The sequence below is a fragment of the Candoia aspera genome, chromosome 1 (genome assembly GCF_035149785.1).
Source record: "Candoia aspera isolate rCanAsp1 chromosome 1, rCanAsp1.hap2, whole genome shotgun sequence".
In the NCBI taxonomy this organism is placed as follows: Eukaryota; Metazoa; Chordata; class Lepidosauria; order Squamata; family Boidae; genus Candoia; species Candoia aspera.
This window is the reverse complement of record NC_086153.1, coordinates 2,008,192-2,023,631: the sequence shown is the minus strand read 5'-3', so window position 1 is coordinate 2,023,631 and position 15,440 is coordinate 2,008,192. Positions and strand designations below refer to the sequence as shown.

The following is a 15,440-nucleotide window of genomic DNA, read 5'->3' as shown; positions in this document are numbered from 1 at the left end:
ACACTGATCTAACTCCTTCAATGGATTTGCAACTCCGGAAAGCTTGCCTTTTAATAAAAAGGTGCCACCGCCAGACTCCTCCTGATTTTTGCAAAACCATCATGAACCCTTGTCCCAAAGGGACAACAGTGAACAACATAACCAAATATAATATAAATCCTGCACCCTTCTGGCCTCTCTGCATCTGAGGAAGTAGCTGCTGTTTGCAAAAGCTTCTGCCTTTGAATGCATTTTGGGTGTAGGAAAAGGGCCCTCCCAGCCTCCTTCTGGAATCCGGTCTCTGTCTGGAAACTCGTATTTTTCCTCCCAGGTTTATGCGTCCTAAAGCAAGAGGGAGAGGCTGTCGGTGGGCACGTGTCGTGGAGTGGCGGCGGACATGCAGAGCTCCTGAAAAAAAGCCCGGCGACCAATTTCTCCGCTCTGGCCAGCCCCAGCCCAAGGTGGGTCCCCCCCGCTTCCCTTCGACGGCTGGCGTCTCCGCAGCGGCTCCGATCCCCGAGGGCCCGCTTGCCCCCTGACCCCCCCGCAAGGCCAGCCCAGCCCACCCCCTGCAACCTGATCCATCCCTCCCGGCCGTTTAGCGAGCTGGAAGCTCGTTCAATGGAGTCACCTCTAGGAGGAGGGTTGCGACTGCGATTCCTGGCGAGGCAGAAAGTTTAGATGACCTTATGAAAGAGAGCGAGAGCGCGGGAGAGGAGGCAGAAAGAAGGAAGGGAAGGAAGGAAGGAGGGAAGGAAGGAAGGAAGGAAGGAAGGAAGGAAGGAAGGAAGGAAGGAAGGAAGGAAGGAAAAAAGAATGTAAAAATTCTTGCAGGGCTTTCGAGAGCCGGACCGTGTGAGGAGCGGGCACGGAGCCCTTCCCTCCGGTGCCAAGCGGCCCTTTCTCTGATTCTGCCCGAAATGCCCAGGTTTGGGTGAAGCGGACTCAGCGGACTCTGCAGAGCAGCCCTTCCTAACCAGGTACCGCCTTGCGCGGGGGTCTTCGCCCTTCTCCTTTTTTACAACCGTTCTTACTATCCCGGGTGAGAACCTGGTGGTCGGGGAAGGCTTCCCACACCGCGCCGAGGGTTTCCTTCCCCCGGCCAGCTGCTTTGCCAGACTGAAGGCTGGGCACAAGTGGGCGACGTCTGTGCGGCGCCAGGGGGTGGGATTCCGGGGGTCTCCGGCTGTGCAGCGGGAAGCGGATTCTCTCGCAACGCACAAGCGTAAAAGGCGCCTTGCAGTTTTTTGAAGTTGGGCTTTGAACCGCCAAGGAGTGCCCCGTCCTCCTTTCTTTTTCAGTCCCCGCACGTTCCCCGCTTCGGTTCTCGGGGTGGATGACGAGGACGTGTTTGGGCAATTTTTGACAAGCGGGTGCAACAACTGATCTAGCTCCGTCCTCTGGGAATGGAAAGCGCCTTTGTTTTAAGCGGGCGGCGCAGAGGTTTGTGCGCGCGTTGTGGCAGGATCACCCTTCTCTTGGGCAGTGAATGGCTAGATTAAAAGAGCGAGGGGCATCAGTTTCGTTGCCGAAAAGGTCGTCTGGTTATTTCAGAGTATTTTTGCCTCGGCCTCTGCCACCCCAAGAGGTGAGGGTGAATTTTCCACCCAGCTGATCGAAGACCTTCCACCCAAACATTTGAGTGGAAACAAAGGAGGATTAACTTAATATTTTTCAAGGGAGAAATAGGATTTGGGATGCTGAAGAAAGCGGTGGGTGTGTAAAGACAGGACAGGAGAAAGTTTCCAGTTTGTTACTCTCGATTTGTAGGGTGCCAATGAGGCATTTATAGCTAAGGAAGAGCCAGTCTTCTTTGCCCCCAAGGCTTTTGAAGCTGCTTTCTCCAACCTGTAGCAGATGGGCGGACTAGGATCCCCGTGTTTCCTAGTCCACACGGCCGACGGGTAGGCTGGCTGAGAATAAAAGGTGTTAATTTCCATCCCATCCAGAAGGCACCTGCAGCAGAAAGAAACTCAGAGGGAAGAGAAGTGTTTTCGCTCTTCTGGTCTGCTTTAGAACCCAGACAGAAGCAGCAGAAGCGAATCTCTGATTTTGCATCGCTTTTCAGATTTGGGAAAGGGGTGAATTCAGTGCAGCTCCCTCCTGAGCTGATTTTTCCACTCTGCAAGCCCTCCCCAGAGCCGTTGGCGTTGCTAGAAAGCAGTTTGATAAAGCTGGAATTCGAGAGCGTAAATGGTATAGATTTGGGAAGAATCCGCGGAGGAGGGAAAAATGATCCGGGGTCTCCGCTGGTTGATTTTGCGCTGGCAAGAAAAATTGCACGCGCTTCAGGATCGTGAAGAAATGAAATAGGCTATTCCGCCCTGCTGCCGTATCTTTGCTGGAGAGCAGCAGGGGGTGGGTGTATAAAGATGGGTAAACTCTTTGAGTGGGATGGGCAGTGACTAAATTTGAAATATAAACAAACAAACAACAAATAAATACGTTTCCCATCACTTTTCGGACAGCCGTTAGAGATGTTTTAATGCAGCAGTTTCATCTCTGTATTTCCCTGTAAAGCTATAGAATAGAAATCTCTCAGGCTTGGCCTTTAAACTGTTATGGCTGGAGAGGATAGGAGGCAGCCTGGCTGACAACGCAGTCAGGGGAGATAAGAGCATTCCATTGTTTCTGTATTTCAGAGAACTCTTTCCTTAAAACGGGAATTTTAAGAGACGGGAAAAGGTGGAAACTTTTGAGCCCATTGAGAAATATTTGTAAAACCGATCTTAAATCACCGCCTAGTCGAGGAAACAGCTCTGCGTGTTCAACCTGAAAGGTTCCCTTGCGTGGGATGGAGGGTGGAATTGCTGCCTAGCATTTCTTGAACCCGGTTGCATGGTACTTGCTGGCATGGTGGCTTAAATGCATAAAAGGAAGGGGGATCGGCAGCTGTTGGCCCAGCACCCAAGCGGAACATGCCTGGGCAAAGGTGGTCTGCCTCTGATGCCCTCTTCCTTATCAAAGAGGCTGTGGGTTTAGCAAGTTGTAAGTGTGAGTGTGAACATAACTCTGGCCATGGTGCATAGGCCACATGTGCCTGATTACCAATATCTATATACTCATGAAAGCTTTAGGGCAGTGTTTCTCAACCTTGGCCACTGGAAGATGGGTGGACTTCAACTCCCAGAATTTCCCAGCCAGCAATGTTGGCTGGGGAATTCTGGGAGTTGAAGTCCACCCATCTTCCAGTGGCCAAGGTTGAGAAACAACGGCCCATCTGCACAAGGATTGGATGATGCTCCAAATCCTTAGTGAGAAAAAGGCCTTGAGACATGCTAAGGTCCAAAAGATATCTCCAGGACCTCCGAGAGAATGAATTAATATCCCTGCTGTCTTTGAACCAGTTTGTTCTTTTCTACAAAGAATCCGCAGGATCCCACTGTTGGATCAGCATTTGTTTGTGTTTGCTGCAAGAGGCTGTAAAGATCTGGTCTCCCTCATGCCGAGCACAGTTGGAGCCCGAGAAAAGAGCTTTGTCCAGGAAAGGCTGGAATGTCCACCCGTTAGAAAAGAACACAATCCGCAATACATAGTAAAAACAATAATTATAATAATAAACACCGATCCAGGGAAAACCTCGCTGCGGAAAAATGAAGGATTGTGTGTTTTAGGAGAAGCAACTCCATAATATGTTGTCGAAGCCGAGAACTTTAAAGTCCCTGTTTAATTGGCCGTGAAGTCATCAACTGATCCAAGTTTGAAAAGAGGCTTTAAAGCACTACTGGCTTTTAGCAGAAAAGCGCTCCCCTAGTGCTGTGCATTTGCAGTGTGTGTCTGTGTGTGTGTGTGTGTGTTGGGGCAAGAAATGGACAAGGTATGTTAGCAAATATTTATAAGGGATATTTGGACGTTGTCACACAAAACACGGAACCACAAACTAGCTCACCACAACTGAGCCTCGGTTGTTGTGAGAACTCAGATTGTGCTTCAGTGTGTCACACAAGTGCGCTCCTTGAATGAACCCTGGATAAGAAGCCTAAGTGTGCGCATTGTGGGAACCCAGGCTCTGTGGGTGGGAAGCCCTTGCTAGACACGAGGAGGTAGAGATTAAAGGGACCCCAAATTCCATCTATTGAAAGGGAGGCGTTTGAGTGAGCCCGTCCCTACTCAAAAAACCGGGGGAGGCTTGCTCTGGAATAGCCACAACGTGCCAGCTTTGTCTTCCCCAACAATTGGCCGAGTCAGATCGTGTTATCGTTGCCTGCATTCACCCAACATGTGAACGCTTTAACCCCGCAGAGTTTTTCTGCGGCTTAGTGTGATGGCCAGCCCAACCCTTGGAGTTAATGGGTGATTTGACCCCTTATGCCAGCTCAGAGAAAGGGTGAGTTCCATCAGCAGGATTGGCAGAACTGAGTTCCCCGGCTTCTCTGCTTTGAAGGATTGACTCAGCCGGGAAAGGAAGGGTCCTTCTGCAGAGACTCAAGAAATGTGGGCTGGGCGGTGCAGAGGGGAAGATGCCACCCTGGCCTGTGCCCCAGCCGAAACGTGGGCTCCTGGTCCGTGTTTCTCCCTGTGCTTCCCAGTGCTTGGCATTGCCTGGTTCCGGCTGCTGCTGGGAAGCCCCTCCCTGGTGAACTCAGCCAGAGGGGGACCAGGCCCTCTGCCAGGGGGCACCTGCAAGTGGCCAGTGAGCCCCCGTAACACTCTGTGAGGCTTATGACCTACCACCCCAGCAATGGTGCAGTGGCTGCAAATTCAGGACAACTCTTCCTCCTCCTCCTCCTCCTCCTCCTCATCATCATCATCATCATCATCATCATCATCCCAGGTCCTTGGGAAGGACTTGATAGGTGGGCAAAAATGCCAAATCCAGTCTAAACATCTGGCCGACTGTGTAACCAACCACAATCATTTATTAAATTTATATGCCTCCCGACTCCCAGTGACTCTGGGTGGCTGACGATCGTTGATCGAACTCCGTGAAATGTGCTCTTTGGGGCAGGGACAGGGTTTCTACTCTCTGTTTTAACCATCCAGAGTTACAAAGTAATCATGGTTCCTCAGCCAGTTCCAGGGTGTTATTCTCAGTTGTTGCATTGGTGCCCAGAATAAATGCGTGGAGCCCCAAGCCTTTAGGGTAATAAACCCAGGTTTGGGGTGCATCAGCATTACTAAGCATGGTTAGAACAAGCTAAGTAAATTGAGGAATCATCTTTAGCTGTGCTTTGTTTCCCCTCCCCTCCCCTGCCCCAAAGTGGCTTTCTTTCTGGGGATGGATTCTCACATCACACAAAGCAAAACAAACGCACATTTTCTGCTGCTTTATGGACACTGGTCAAAGTTGGTGCACTGGAGGGTGAAGGGGTTGGATGAGGAGTGGGGGGACCCGGGTTCTGGTCCCCCCAGGGCCAGAGTGGGGAAGCTTGTGGGAGAAAAGGATGTGCTATGAACTTCATCTTAGATCCTGTGCTGCCACATCTGAAGAAGAATCCCCAGAGAGAAACGCCATTTTATTCTGCTTTGGTCAGATCCCACCTCAAGCCCTTTGTCTTGTTCTGGACACCCCCCGCCCCTTTAAGAAGGATTCAGACAAAATGGGACCAGTTCAGGGAAAAGCCGCAAGGAGGAAGGAGCTCGAAGCCTTGAAGAGACCTTCAACCCTGACAAGAGAAGGCTGAAGGAGAGATAGGGGCACCTTCTTTGAATATCTAGGGGAAGGTCAGGCAGAAGGATGCTGGACCTGTTTTCTCTCGTTCCAGAGGGTGGGACACAGGATAATGGGCTTGGTTACCCAGAGCAGGTTCTTGCTGAAGGAAGAACAATTCTAACAGGGAAATTCAGCAGTCTGCCTGCTCTGAAGTATGCATCTAGACCAGTGTTTCTCAACCTTGGCAACTGGAAGATGTGTGGACTTCAACTCCCAGAATTCCCCAGCCAGCATGCGCTGGCTGGGGAATTCTGGGAGCTGAAGTCCATACAGCTTAAAGTTGCCAAGGTTGAGAAACACCGTTGGATGCTCTTTACTGATGGCCAGTGGCCCCCTGCCTGGCATGCAGATCTCCCTGCCCCAACAAAGATCCCTGCCCTGGCCAGTTTTTTTGGGGGGGCAGCCTCCAATTTGGAGAGGTACCAGCCTGCTGAAGCAACCCGGCCCCTAGCTTGTCCATCTGTTGGCTGACCGCCTTCTGTCAGGGGCAAAGAAGTTGGAATCCAAAGTGGATGCTGAGACTTACCCCCTCCAGAGATGCTGAACTACATTTCCCATCCATCCAGGCCATGCTGGCTGGGGAGGATGGGTGCTGTCGTTGCATACATCTAGCAAGGCACCGGCTTGGGAAGACTGGGTCCTGCAGGCACATCAGCTAGAAGGTACCAGCCCCGTTTGTTTGTTTGTTTGTTTTTCACATTTCTATCACAGCCCATCTCCCCCCAAAAGGGAGACTCTGGGCGGTTTACAATAGAATCAACAATTAAAACCATAAACATTGAAATTACAGTATAAACAAACCAATAAGTAAGAATAAAATAGATACAAAACCCAAGGAGCAAAGAGCTTATTTGTTGGGGAGGGATCTACGGTGCCAGCCACCCCCAGGAAGAACTGTTGCCCCTCCCTCTTAGAAACGCCTTTGTGAGGGCCCCCGAGATCCATATGGCTCCAGCCCCGATGATGTCCAGAAAGGGGCTGAATACCTGGCTACTCTCCCAAGTCTTGTGGTATGGTGGGGGTCAAGCCATTGGAGGATTTTTAATTTATTTGAGTTTGTTGTTATTTCTTTCGGGAGGTCTGTGATGTTTGTTCTTGTAACAGTCTCTCTTGCTTTTAAATTTGGAAGCCAGCCAGAATCTGCGGGAGTTGGGCCACCTCTAAAGCAAAGTAAAGAAAACTAAAATAAAGTAAAAATAATAAAATAAAATAAAATAAAATAAAAAATAAACCAAACCAAACCAAACCAAACCAAACCAAACCAAACCAATAAAATGAAATGAAATGAAATGAAATGAAATGAAATGAAATGAAATGAAATGAAATAAAATAATGCAATGCAATGCAATGCAATGCAATGCAATGCAATGCAATGCAATGCAATAGATTGCAGTCTCCCCGCTTTCTCTGGGCAGTCATGAAGTCAGCCCAACCTATCAGAAAGAGCAGAAAGAGTCGAGTTGGCTTAGGAAAACTCTTGCCTTGACCCCAGACTGCCTGCAATGCAATCTATTGCACTGCATTGGCATTGCATTATTTTATTGCTTTGTTTCGTTTCGTTGTTTTATAAAGAAGAAAGTCCCGAGTGCCAATGACCCACAGGCCGGGTTTACACATTGGGCTATTTATGCTTCACGCTGAAAAAAGGCCAGATAACGTCCCCTTCTGGCCAGTCGAGACTCCTGACTTCATGGGCACTGCCATGTCGCTTTCCTGGCAGCCATGAGGTTGCGATTCCCCACGGGATGTTTTTTTAACTTCCCAGTCTAGCCCACAGCCCTAGGAATTCCTAGTGGTCTCCCATCCAGGTCCCAACCAGGCCTGCCCCTGCTCAGCTTTGGGGGGATCAGCCAAAACGAGCTGTCCAAATTTTCCTAGGGTCCTGTCAAAACCATAACAGTGTGTCTGGCTTGGGTCCTGGTATGCCCATTTTGCCCAGGGTTTTGCGTGCAACAGCTGCCCACAGGGAAGGGCAGTGCAGGTAGACTGTTCCAGCCCATGGGGGATCCTAATTGCTATGGCATCTGGCATCCATTGAAAACCTCCAAATTAATTATGGAAGTGAGTGAAAACTGTGGAAAAGAGGCATGCTCCCTTTGATCCGCTCTCCCGCACGACAGATCTCCCCCGGGTGGACCATTTGGCAGCTGATGTGCGAGGGAATGGAAGGTGCTGGTGCAAGCAGTGGGTCACCTGTGGCGCCGCTTTCTTTCACCTGCTGGGAGGTATAAAGCTCACCCTGCTGCACAAAAACCTGGGCTGGCTCAAGATCCCGGGGCGGACGATTTCTGATTTGTGCCTAGGAGGCCCATGCCATAAAAGCGAAAGTGCCTGTCCTGCTGAGCCCAAGTTGATGATTAGCCAAGGTTTCAACTTTGCGACAGGCTCGCAAGCAAGGGCTTGGCCCTCCTGTCCGCTCTGGCTGAGTCTCGCTCACCAGCTCTTCCAGGGACCTCAGGATTCAGCCAGTACCCACCTTTCCTTCTCCTTCCACCCGCAAGGCAGTGCAGATTTCGGAGGGGCAACTGGCATTCCAGCAGTTGATCCGAGGAAGCTTCTTCAAGTATTTTGTCCCCCTTCATTTTCTTCCCAAAGGCCTTGCAGGGTAGAGGAGGGAGAGAAAAGGGAATTTGCTCATTGGCTGTGTTCAGAAGGCACCGCGAGGCAAGCGTCAGCCACGCCGGGTATGCAACCCCATCGTGCGCCGTTGGTTTCGAGCCTGCTAAATTAATGTAGGGTGCAGCGAACTCCAGGGAGCCGGGTTAGGAAATCCCCTGCTGCGTGGTCGGGGTGAATGAGGGGTTGAACCTAGGGGTCCCCTTGCTGCGCCAACATGTTTGCCACACCTTGCATGGAATGCAGGCTTCTTTTGATTTTTAGGAAGCCAGTGGCCTTGGCAGTCCTGTATGCTGGAGGGAGCATTCACTGATTCATTGGCTCTCCCAAAATTTCAGGGTTATCTATTGGGAAGGAGGCCAAGGAAGTCAAGATGACTTTTGTTTTACAGAGGCACATGGTCACAGCTGCCATCTTGACTTTTTTGACCCACTCTGGCAGACGCCTCTGCAAACTAGATACAAAATCTTTTTTTTATGCTAGCTTATTGTAGAGAGACAAGGAAAGGCTGTATTTTCTAGCATGCTGTTGATAGCCATCTGAAAAAGTCTAGAATTATGATTTGGGGTGTTGGCTTGTTTCCTACGGACTAAGCCGCTAGATCTTATGGCTCCTGGCAAAGTAATAAAAGCAGAAAAGCCAGTCCCTTGGAAAAGTGGATGTCCTGCTTGATCCTCTGGTGGGGAAAAGGTTTCTGTTTGAATGTAGGCTCTTTGCAGATTATTGTTGCTGATTTGATATCTTAAGCTGTTTTTATGTCTTTTTTAGTTCTTTGTGCTGCCCAGAGTCCACCAGAGTTGGGCAGCCAATGAATTTAAATAAATAAATAGAATTATTTATCGGATGTTCTCAGCTCTTCCAGAGTGAAGCTCCAAAGGATGCAGATAGGCACCGAGGTGCATCCTCCATTCAAGCAAGGAAATGTTTTCCTCCAGGCCGCTCGTTAAAATACAAGTGGTTACCCAGGACAATATCTTGTGTTCATCAGTCCGTAATTCAATAATATGTGGTGAGCTGAGCTTTTTTAAAGACAAGATTTCCCACTGGGATTTTATATTTACATTTATCATTTTAGTGTGGTAGATGCTGATCTGGTAATTTTAGGTGCTGAGGTTTTAACGGAGTGTTTTATTGTAAACCAACCAGAGTTCCCCTCTTTGTGGGGAGATGGGTGGTAATAGAAATTTGAATAATAAATAAATAAATAAAGATTCTGCAACAGAGCTTCATCTGAGTTCAGAAAGGGGTTTGATCAAGATGTGTAGGTAGAATGCAATTGTTCCAGTCTGGCCTCTTCCTTACATTTTTCCTTTCAAGCCATGGATCCAGCTGTCATGTGGCAGGGAGTTCCACAGCTGTCAAGCGGCAGGGCTTAAGTCTGTATCGCATGCAGAGATACAGTTGTTTGTCTACCTGCAGATCATGGCTGCTACCTACTTATTAAAATTGTTTTAACTGCCTTTCATTCTTCTGGAGCAGTGTTTCTCAACCCTGGCAACTTTAAGACGTGTGGACTTCAACTCCCAGAATTCCCCAGCCAGCTGGCTGGGGAATTCTGGGAGTTGAAGTCCACACGTCTTAAAGTTGCCAGGGTTGAGAAACACTGTTCTGGAGACTGGGGTGGGGTATCAAAACAGGACCTAGATTAGTCCAACCAAAATAAAATACAATAAAAAAATTGAGTGTACACAAAGAACAATGGGCAGCTGAAAGGTTAAGTCAATCTGACATTTGACTGTCTGGGCAAAAAAGGCAAACTTTCAAGAAAATCAAGCTGGTGCCAAAAGAATTCAACGTTGGTACCAGCCGCTCCCTGGGAGAGATATTTTCCCTGCTAGAGATGCCCGGCTGGGGCTTTTGAAACCGCCAGCCTCTCCCCAGCTGTGTTTTGCCAGCTCCCCATCCTGGTGCCCTTGAGATGGGCTGGATTTCAACTTTGGGAGTTGGATGCCAAGGCCTGCGGAGGGCGCCCGTTGGAGGAAGAGATGGCCCAGCTTGTCCCTGAGATGCAGGTTTGAAAAGAGGCAGGAGGCAGCCTTTTCCACCACCAGTCAATGACCTCCACTGGGCAAAGTGCATCCGTCTGCTGACACTGTGGAGGTGGCCAGGCCCTTTTCTTTTCAACAGTATGGAAAGGCATTCCCATTGCCTTTCCTGGATTTTTTCCCCTGGCTTCCCAGTCTGGAATTTGGCACAGGAACCTCCGGGCCCCCTCCCTTCTGAGGCTGGGGTTGGCATCTTGCTGCCTGACAATGGCCAGGAGGTGACGCTTCTTTTGGACCTCAGGGCCTGCAGCACCCACTTTCCTCTCAGGGTGCCAGGCTGGACCACGGGCCCATTTTGAAGCCTCTATTTTATTGATTCCTGCTTTTCTGCAATTGCACAGTTTGGTAATCAGGTAGAACCAGTTGAAGCAAAGCAGGCACTGTCCCTGCCTGGATTTTTAGCTAGTGAAGTGTCATTAAGCAGAGAGGCAGCCTGGCCTAGTGGTGAAGGTCCTGGATTAGAAGCTGGGAGGCCGGGAGTTCTAGTCCTGCCTTGGGCACCAAAGTTAGGGGGGCATCTTGGGCCGGTCCTTCTCTCTCAGCCCCAGGAAGAAGGCTGGGGCAAACCCCTTCTGAACCTCCTTGCAAGAAAACTGCAGGTTTTGACTTGTCCAGGCAGTTGCCAGGAGCCAACTCAAAGGAGACCCTCTGCCCTTGAAGGTTAGACAATGCCAGGAGTCGTCTTATGCAACATATCTGGGATACTGATTTCCAAGCCAGGCTAAGCTTGGTATCCAATCCCACCCTCTGTGGATTTTTTCCAAATCCTTGTCCTCTCCTCCATTCCAGTTCTGAAATTTTGCCTCCTGATACCCTTTTCCTAGTATGTTTTCTTGGCCCCACTGTTTCCCCTCTTCTGTACCCCACTTTCCCCTCTTGCTCCCCATTCATGGTTCCTGGCAACGGGACAGGCCAGTGGCTTGGATGGGGCCCACTTTGGCTATGAGGCTGCGGAACATCTGGCCTTCTGACGCCCCCAAACTCCCAGCCAACATCTGGAGAGCATCAGGAAAGGATCAATGAAGCTGGGAGATGCAGGGTCTTGGGCATCATTTATTTATTTTGTTTATTAGACTTTCACCCACCCAATCAATTCTTGGCAGTTTGTCCATCAAAATTGTCTGCAATGTGACTGTCAAAGAAACAGTAGTAGAATCAACACAATTACACAACAAAATATAAATCAACAATCAATAACTGATAGCCTGACTTCATACAGTACTTACCTCTGCTTTAATTGATCCATCAGTCTGAGGAATGGATTTAAATATGAATGGCCAAGCAGCCCTCCTGATGCTTCAAGCAACACATTCTGACAGAGCCCAGTGTGAGTCAAATTCATATTGACTTATATTTAGCTATATTCAACAAGGGTAGGAATGTCAAAATTATGTAAATAACTTTAATAAGCACTTACTGAAAAATGCCAAAGAGACCTCTTTGTTCTGCCCTTTATATTTTGGTTATATATATTATATGTATAAAAATTCCCTTCTCTCCCCCATGGGTGGTGTGTGTCTTCCTCAACCTCGGGTCCCCTACCAGGGGCCCTGGAGTGTGAGGGTTCTGTGCAGGATCTGGGCTGTTCCTAGCATTGCTCCCTTCTGGACAGAGAGCTCTGATGTTGCTCCTGGGATCTGTGGGAGCCAGATTGGAAGAGGCTGGATAGTGTAATGGTTAGAGCACCACCCTTTGACACGGGAGACCGGGATTCGGATCCCCTACTGCTAAGGTACTTTAGGGTTAGGGTGGTACTTTAGGGTTAGGTGGACCCTAACCCTTACCAGTAGGGGTCCTTGGGCAAAGACCCCTAACTCTTCACCTGCCTACCTTGGATATGAGAGTGACATGAACTAAGAGCGTCATGCCAGCTTGGATGTTGCCTCGATTAACAAGGTCCACGCCAGATGTTGGGGGACCAGGACAATCGGATGGGCTGCTAGAACAAGCCATACATGGATGAGACAAGACAGATAGATAATATAGACAGATATAGATACAGATTCCTAGTAGTAAGGTACCAGAGTCTGTTACAGTTGGGCGGCCTCTAAAATAAAAAGAAAAGAAAAGATAAAATTAATACAATTAAAATAATCAGGTCAAAGCAGGCATGGCTTATTCTTCATCCATTTATGCAGAGTGAATAGACCGATAACTCAACTGCAGTTCTAAAAAATGAACAAAGCTGGTAGTTACTTCTTTCCATGCTACCCTGAACGTTGTAGAAGTGTCAATAGATCTCACACAGGTAGGAGCGTCTGCAGGCGAGGGTGAAAAAAAAAATCAAGATGGCGGCCACAACAATCCAACTGAAGCTGCCATCTGGACTTTTTCGACCTCCCCTCCCTGCAGAGACCTTATAAAGCACACTGCAGGCTGACTAAGCCACATCAGTGATAACCTCTCCGTTCATTTTCTCTCCGCAACTGCAATGGTAGGTGGGTGTTTTCCAGCCCACTCCTAAAGTGAAGCTGTTGCCCCCAAGACATTCTCCAAGAAATCCCCGGCCAAGAGAGTATTTGTGGCCGATGGACAAGCGGGCAGCTGCCTTCTAACCACCGGGATGGAGAAGGCAGCCCCCAGCAAGGAGACCCAGCCGCTCACGTCCCCGAAGGAGGCTTCAGACTGCAAAGATGGGAGCGACTGCGCCGAGAAGAGAAGACTCCTGGCCAAGGCAACCAAGCCGACCTTAGAACTGACGGAGGGGGTCCATAAGGCCCATGCCAGCCAGGGGGACAATGGGCCCACCAGCCCAGTGTCCAATGGGTTTTCCGGAGCGCAGAGCCCCCCCGGCCCTGGCAAGGCGGCCAGAGATGGCCAGGGCCTTCCCTCCACTACTGCTGCCATCCTGGGTGTGGCAGAACCCCAACAGCCCCCGATGGAACGGCGGGAGAGGGAGACCTGGAGTAAGAAAATGGACTTTCTGCTCTCCGTCATTGGCTATGCAGTGGACCTGGGCAACGTCTGGCGCTTTCCGTACATATGTTACCAAAACGGAGGAGGTGAGTTCCAGTTGTGCCTTAATGCAACACTCTCGGGGACAGAGCGGCGGGAACTAAGCTCATTCCCCAGCTGAGAAGCCCCCACGATCCAAGCCACAGGCAGGTCTGCTTGGAGGTGCTCCTTCGCAGGAAGGTGCAGTCCAACGGATATTCCCTGGAGCGTCTTCCCACGTTCTCCAGATGCGGCATGGTGGAGTTTGGCTGCTGTAATTCCTACGGTCAACCCATCTGGACAGGGGTTGGGGAGGTAAAGAAGTCAAGACTGCAGTTGTGGCTGGCCAAATGGAGGCCGGTCTCTCTTTCGATCTCACACACCTTGACTTCATCGCCTCTGCTCCCACCCCGTGGCTTCCCCAGTCTGGAGCAGCTGGAAAAGACGGACCGAGTGGGGGCCCAGTTCCATCTCAAGTCTGCTGGGCCAACTCCCGGCAACTCTACGTCTGGTGGAAGAACGATGGCCGCTCCACCTGGCGTAGGGAGGCAACCCCCCAAAAGAGTGGGTCTTTTGGGGGTTCCACGGGACTTCCATCCCCAGCCACGCTTGAGGCTTGGTTTCCCAAAGCTTCTTTGCAGCTGTTGGCCAGCCCTACCTGTTCCATGTGGGGTCAGCCCACGCCTGCTCCTAACCCCGGCCTTTCACCCTAGGGGCCTTCCTCATACCGTACGCAATCATGGCCATCTTCGGAGGAATCCCACTTTTCTACATGGAACTTGTGCTGGGGCAGTATCACCGCAATGGGTGCATCTCCATATGGAGGAAGATCTGCCCCATCTTCAAAGGTAAGAGCAGGGCTATTATTATTGGCTGCGGGGCAGGGGTGGCTGCAGAGCATAGTCAAAAAGGTCAAGATGGTGGCCACGGCTGTGCAACGCACATCAGGAGCAGCTGGAGCTTCGATCCCACCATCTTGCCGCTTCTGACCAAATTCTGTGGACCGCCTTGGGGTCAACGCAGCAGGGCCGGTGGGTGCTCCACGCCGGGGAGAATCTGTGGTGGGAGTCTTCTTGCCATCTTCTTTTTAACATTTTATTAGCAAAGGATCAAAAACCCAAAAAAAATAACACAGGAATAAGAATATAGTAAATTACGGCAATTAAAATAAGAAACCGGAAAGAAAGAATGAAGAGGAAAGGATCCATAAAATATTAACAGAAAATTATTTCAATCCTTATTATTAAATCTAGACCAGTGTTAAACTTCTTTCTCTCAGGACCTTTTCCCACTTTTAAAAATTAGGGAGGATCCCAAAAGAGAAACATTTACCATATTAACAACTAAAATTGACGCGTTCACTGCTGCTACGGCTTCTCACAATTGTTTGATGGGATTTTAATGTTGTGTTATTTTTCATCATAGGGTGGCAAGTAATTTTGATATCACAGACCCCTGAGAGCGTCTTTTTTTTTAATATGTAAGAACTTTATTAATTTTCGAAGTATAGCTAAAATACAAAATAGAAAGCATAGAAAAGCTAGAAAATGGAACTGAAGAAAAAAGAAAAAAGTGCAAATAGACAGAAAACAGAAAGAGAAAGTGACTTCTGACTTTCTCCAATACAGATACAGATAAATTCACAAATATAATCTCTTACCATTAAACCATAGTAACATTATTTGTATCAAAACAAGTCATTTTATCACTAAAACCCAGAATCAAAACTTCATTTTTTCCCAACACAAACAAGTAATCTAAAAGGGGTTGCCAAGCAGAGATAAATCCAGAAACAGTATTTTCTCTTATTAATGCCGTCAACTTAGCCATTCGAGCCGAGTCTGTTAATTTAATAATCCGGTCTTCCACTGTAGGTATTTGTGAATCCTTCCATCGTTGCGCATATAAAAGTCTTGCAGCCGTAATCATGTATAAAAGCGAAGTCCCATATTGTTCCTCTAGCTCCTTCTCCATCAGACGCCAGAGGAACCGTCCTCTTTTTTGTAAGTTCACTTCAAGAATAAATTTAAATAGTAGTCCCTATTTGGTCCCAAAACTTTTTAGCCTTCTCACAGGTCCACCCAAGGTGAGAAAAAGTTCCTTCGCCCTGTAAACATTTCCATTCGTTACACCATTATACATTTTTGACAACTTAGACCCCCGAGAGGGTCTTAAGGGACCCCCAGAGGCCCTCGGACTACACTTCAAGAAAC

The 15,440-nt window shown here is 49.0% G+C and overlaps 1 protein-coding gene across 2 annotated transcripts in view; it reads left to right on the top strand.

The window, feature by feature from the left end:
- Positions 1 to 607: 607 nt before the first annotated feature.
- SLC6A4 (solute carrier family 6 member 4) overlaps positions 608 to 15,440 on the top strand; it is a 34,373-nt gene continuing 19,540 nt past the window's right edge. The window contains exons 1-3 of one of the 2 annotated variants that reach the window (XM_063295823.1): positions 608 to 959; positions 12,732 to 13,295; positions 13,941 to 14,075. In XM_063295823.1, the coding sequence (XP_063151893.1) occupies positions 12,857 to 13,295; positions 13,941 to 14,075 (574 nt within the window). In that variant the 5' untranslated portion in view covers positions 608 to 959; positions 12,732 to 12,856. Of the gene's footprint in view, positions 960 to 12,731; positions 13,296 to 13,940; positions 14,076 to 15,440 lie in introns of those variants that run through there. The other variant, XM_063295831.1, reaches the window with a different exon arrangement.